Below are 6,192 nucleotides of genomic sequence, written 5' to 3'. Positions count from 1 at the left end.
CGGTCTCGTTATTCTGGGGAATGGAATGGATCGGGTCGTGTCTGATGTCTGTCGTTACAGAACCTTTATCTCTATTAATTGGATGAACTAGATGGACCGGTGCGTTGTCACATTCGGCTCCCCATCGCAGAATGCTCCGGCAGTGACGTTCCGTCGCCACCATCTTGCTACACCCCACACAGTAAAGATAAAGTGAGAAGGGGGCAAGCGGACATCTTGTTACACCCACTGGAGTCTAAATAAAGACACCCCCTGTAAATAATCACAGCCCCCCTGTAATACTTACACCTCCTGTGATACTCACATCCCCTGTAAATAATCACACCCCCCTAAATAATCACCCCCCTGTAAATAACTGAACCCCCTGTAAATAATCACCCCCTGTAAATAACCACACCCCCCTGTAATCAATCACTCCCCTGTAATAATCACACCCCCCTGTAATAATCACACTCCCCCTAAATAATCACACCCCCTTTAAATAACCACACCCCCTGTAAATAACCACACCCCCCGTAAATAACCACACCCCTGTAAATAACCACACCCCCTGTAAATAACCACACCCCCTGTAAATAACCACACCCCAGCAGCATTGTGTTCTCTATTTATTGTTTATTTTTGTTGGACTGTACAACGTTGTCATACAGGAAGAAGGTGTGTCCATGGTCAGCTTCTGATCGAGGCGAAGGACGCCCGGCTGTCATCCTCATCCTCTGGCTGGGTGTGGTTTTGGGTCCATGACAAAACAGAACAGAGGTCAAAGGTTAGGACTCTTCTGGCTACTTACTGGCTGCAGGAAAATGACAAAAACGACAGGAGGAGCGAGAAAACCCGGAGAACGGGAATCTTCCATCAGGGATTGGGAATGGCACCGATATTTCCGTCATGACAGGTTCAAGTGTGCAAGAAAAAGGGGGAAAATTTAGTCCCATTCCCCATCAACTTCCTCATCCGGATTGTCTTCTCTCGGGGGTTCCTGGAACTGGATATTCGCCAGCATGTCCCGCATGGCCGCCATGAGCCGGTTCACCCCGCGATTCAAGTCCTGAGCAGCCCCCGCGTTCTCCCCCTCCGGCAGAGCTTCCCCCTGCAAACAAAACCACATCACCGTTATTTCTCATCCTCTCCCCCGTCTCCTATACCAATGGTCTCCAGACTGTGGCCCTGTGCTTCCCTTTATCTGCCTCTAGGGGCACCATTCCTCCTACTGACACCAACGATGGGGCACCATTTCTCCTACTGACACCAACGATGGGGCACCATTCCTCCCACTGACACCAACGATGGGGCACCATTCCTCCCACTGACACCAATGATGGGACACTATTCTTCCCACTGACACCAATGATGGGACACTATTCCTCCCACTGACACCAATGATGGGACACTATTCCTCCCACTGATGGGACACTATTCCTCCCACTGATACCAATGATGGGACACTATTCCTCCCACTGACACCAATGATGGGACACTATTCCTTCCACTGACACCAATGATGGGACACTATTCCTCCCACTGACACCAATGATGGGACACTATTCCTTCCACTGACACCAATGATGGGACACTATTCCTCCCACTGACACCAATGATGGGACACTATTCCTTCCACTGACACCAATGATGGGACACTATTCCTCCCACTGACACCAATGATGGGACACTATTCTTCCCACTGACACCAATGATGGGACACTATTCCTCCCACTGACACCAATGATGGGACACTATTCCTTCCACTGACACCAATGATGGGACACTATTCCTCCCACTGACACCAATGATGGGACACTATTCCTTCCACTGACACCAATGATGGGACACTATTCCTCCCACTGACACCAATGATGGGACACTATTCTTCCCACTGACACCAATGATGGGACACTATTCCTCCCACTGACACCAATGATGGGACACTATTCCTCCCACTGACACCAACGATGGGGCACCATTCCTCCCAATGATGGGACACTATTCCTCCCACTGATACCAATGATGGGACACTATTCCTCCCACTGACACCAGTGATGGGACACTATTCCTCCCACTGACACCAATGATGGGACACTATTCCTCCCACTGACACCAATGATGGGACACTATTCCTCCCGCTGACACCAATGATGGGACACTATTCCTCCCGCTGACACCAATGATGGGACACTATTCCTCCCACTGACACCAATGATGGGACACTATTCCTCCCACTGACACCAATGATGGGACACTATTCCTCCCACTGATACCAATGATGGGACACTATTCCTCCCACTGACACCAATGATGGGACACTATTCCTCCCACTGACACCAATGATGGGACACTATTCCTCCCACTGACACCAATGATGGGACACTATTCCTCCCACTGACACCAATGAGGGGACACTATTCCTCCCACTGACACCAATGATGGGACACTATTCTTCCCACTGACACCAATGATGAGACACTATTCCTCCCACTGACACCAATGATGGGACACTATTCCTCCCACTGACACCAATGATGGGACACTATTCCTCCCACTGACACCAATGATGGGACACTATTCTTCCCACTGACACCAATGATGAGACACTATTTCTCCCACTGACACCAATGATGGGACACTATTCTTCCCACTGACACCAATGATGGGACACTATTCCTCCCACTGACACCAATGATGGGACACTATTCCTCCCACTGACACCAATGATGGGACACTATTCCTCCCAATGACACCAATGATGGGACACTATTCCTCCCAATGACACCAATGATGGGACACTATTCCTCCCACTGACACCAATGATGGGACACTATTCCTCCCACTGACACCAATGACGGGACACTATTCCTCCCACTGACACCAATGATGGGACACTATTCCTCCCAATGATAGGGACAGGCAGTCTGTTTACATCGGACCGCCCATAGAGGAGAGTGGTCTGTGTCCGCGTTTTGTCTGTATAAGCAGAGGGGACATGGACCCGTCATCAACCCGCTCAGCAGGGATCAGCGGACGGTTCCTGGTGGAGTTCTCTCCATGTGGAAAGGGCCTTTGAATATCAGAATTGGTCTCATCAAATAAGTATTTTGAGAGTTGTTCAAATCAACCATTGATTGACTGCTGCCCTTTCATAACTGGAAATCTACCAATGTAGAGCGGACAGCGCGGTCTCCACATGTACAGCGCGGTCTCCACATGTACAACGGACAGCGCGGTCTCCACATGTACAACGGACAGCGCGGTCTCCACATGTACAACGGACAGCGCGGTCTCCACATGTACAGCGCGGTCTCCACATGTACAGCGGACAGCGCGGTCTCCATAGTGTGTGGCGGATCGCGCTGCGCTGGCAGTGAAGGGGTCTGGAAGCTGCTAAATGATGAAAATCGCTATAAAACTCACCTGCAGGTTAAAATTTGGCAATAAGGATCTGAAGAAGAGAGAGAGAGTCCCTTCATTGGTCGGTCGATTTGTTCTAAAAAGAAACAGAAAAGAGACAAATAAAAATCAGATACAAACGTTCTATAATTATACTAATAAAAAAAGATGAACTCCAGGAAAGTAACTAAATGAAATAACTTTAAGAAAATGTTACAAAATGGCATTTTATTGACCCCCCCCCACAGTGTCTTCTCCCCCCCGGGGTGATCTGGATTGTTCCTCGTTTGTATAGAGCACTATAAATAAAGCTACGATATCATCGCACTACTTGAATATTATGTTTTTTACCGGTGACAAGTGTAGTACGGATTCAGGAGTTATATGTGACACCTAAAAAAAATAATTTCCTTTTTCTTTTTTTATTTGTTGTAGAGCGGCACGATTCCGGCCAAAATGAGAATGGCGATTTTTTTTGCTTAGAATAAAGATCACGATTTTCGCGGCGTAAAATCTTTCACATTATACAAAAATAATTTGGCCCAACTTTACTGCCCAATTATTATTATTTTTAATTTATTAAAGTAATTTTTTCCAAAAAAAAAAGACCACTGCCCAAATACCGCGTGACATAAAATATCGCAACAGCCACCATTTGTTCTCTAGGGCAGGGGTGCCCAACCTTTTGAAGAGCAAGGGCCAATTAAAGCAGAGTTCCGCCCAAAAATGGAACTTCCGCTTAACCCACTCCTCGCCCCCTTACATGCCACATTTGGCATGTCATTTTTTTTGGGGGGGGGGGGGGAGTGGTGTTTGGGGGTTCTAAGTAATTTTCTAGCAAAAAATAAATTTTAACTTGAAAATAACAAATGTCAACAGTGTTGTAAAACTTTCCAAATTTACAGACAGAAGTTCATTTCTTTGATGTAAAAGACAAATTGTTACAATGTTTAGACTTCACATTCCTCTGATAAAGAATGTTGTAAAACTTGGCAGACTGCCCGTTTCTTCCTTCCTTTCTTTTTGATTGGCTGAGAGCAGAGAGAATTCTCAGCATACAAAAGATCGGGAAATACTTTGTCAAGATCGCAACGTGGAATAATGACGATAAATCGCGCCGCTTTAATTTGTTGCGTTTATCAATGACAATGAACTCGGTTACCTCTCGGGTCTTGTATAGGACACGATAGAATCCAGCGGCGGTAGCGGGTCGAAGCTGAGCACAGGCTGTGATGTCACTTCCTGCGGGTACAACAATGAAGAGAGTTACATTGACAATCGCTGAGCATCTGACGAGCATGCAGAAGCCATTTTCATGGTGAAGGAGAAGGTTGTACAAAGCAGGTCAGTGTTCAGGACGTTCGCAGTACAGGCGACCATTCATTTCATTTATAACATTCGTTTTTATGGGCTCATTCATATCCTTCATCTCATGAACAGTGAATATAAAATAACATGACTGGTGATGAATGAAAGAGCGGCTTGTATCACGGAGAGTTCCCGGAATCTTCTGGGTGGAAGGTACAGGAACCGCACGATATGGAGAGACCCCTCCTCTACTATAGATCCATCCCCACCGACACACAACACAATCTACGGCCTCCGAGGGGCGCCACACCCGAGGAATGGGTCAGATTCCCCGACATGTTGTATGTGGGTCTCCATTGTCACCTACACTGGTTACTTTTTATTATTTTTTAGGCATCTTCACCTGGAATAATCCCCCCCCCCCCCTTCATCCTCATAGGATAGAAGAAGGTCCTGGACTGCCGCACTCCTTAAAACGATGTCTTTATTTGTACAAATAAAATCCAAAGCAATACAGTCAAAACGTGGTGAACAGCAAGAAAAAGGTGGCTGAAAAGTTTCACATCATGTGATGCTTACTCGTAGCTAGTGACCAATGACAAAAACTGTGGGCCGGATTCAAGAAGCAATTGCGCCTGTGTAACCATAGTTACGCAGCGCAATTGCTTACTTGCCCCGGCGTAACGAATGCTCCTGATTCAGGAACCTCATTACGCCGACTGCAGCCTAAGATCTGCGCGGCATAAGGCTCTTATGCCGTCATATCTTAGGCTGCATTCTTGCGGTGGACGCTAGGTGGCGTTCACGTTGTGCTCAGCGTATAGTATGCAAATTGCATACTAACACAGATTCACAACGCTGCGCGAGCCCTGCGTACGCAATTTACGTTTTTTATATACGGCGGTTTTCGCGCAAGGCTGCCCCTGCTATTAGCAGGGGCAGCCCATGTTACGTATACCCGTCGTTCCCGCGTCGCGAAATTCGAATTTTACGTACTTTGCGTAAGTGAATCGTGAATGGCGCTGGACGCCATTCACGTTCACTTTGAAGCAAATGACGTCCTTGCGACGTCATTTGCCACAATGCACGTCGGGAAAGTTTCCCGACGGAGCATGCGCGCTACGATCGGCGCGGGAACGCGCCTAATTTAAATGATTCCCACCCCCTACGGGATCATTTAAATTGCGTGCTCTAGCGCCGGGCATTTTGCCGGCACGCCCGCGCAATTCACTTCTGCTCCATGAATCAAGGGCAGCAGAGCAAATTTGCGGGGGCGCAGGGCAAAAACGTTGCCCTGCGCCTCCGTAAATTATGGGCAATTCTACCTGAATCCGGGCCTGTGTTTAAAAAGAGGAGGGAAGAAAAGGTGAATGGGGTGTTTCACCAATTAACCCCTCAGGTGATCGTTAGTCAATGGAACACTTTGATGAACCCTGATGTGTCACACATGGACTGCTATCGTGTATGGGATTAAATAAAAAATCTCATACCAGTATCATCCTC

The 6,192-nt window shown here is 47.4% G+C and overlaps 1 protein-coding gene across 1 annotated transcript in view; it reads right to left on the bottom strand.

The window, feature by feature from the left end:
* Positions 1-595: 595 nt before the first annotated feature.
* Positions 596-6,192, bottom strand: part of TCF25 (transcription factor 25) — a 31,626-nt gene continuing 26,029 nt past the window's right edge. Inside the window, exons 16-18 of the mRNA XM_040329649.1 lie at positions 4,544-4,623; positions 3,406-3,478; positions 596-1,090 (exon numbers count right to left, since the gene is read on the bottom strand). Of these exons, the coding sequence (XP_040185583.1) occupies positions 926-1,090; positions 3,406-3,478; positions 4,544-4,623 (318 nt within the window). The 3' untranslated portion in view covers positions 596-925. The remainder of the gene's footprint in view (positions 1,091-3,405; positions 3,479-4,543; positions 4,624-6,192) is intronic.

This window comes from Rana temporaria, chromosome 11 (genome assembly GCF_905171775.1).
Source record: "Rana temporaria chromosome 11, aRanTem1.1, whole genome shotgun sequence".
Classification (NCBI taxonomy): domain Eukaryota; kingdom Metazoa; phylum Chordata; class Amphibia; order Anura; family Ranidae; genus Rana; species Rana temporaria.
Note: the sequence above shows the minus strand (reverse complement) of the source record. Positions and strands in the feature narration are given on the sequence as shown.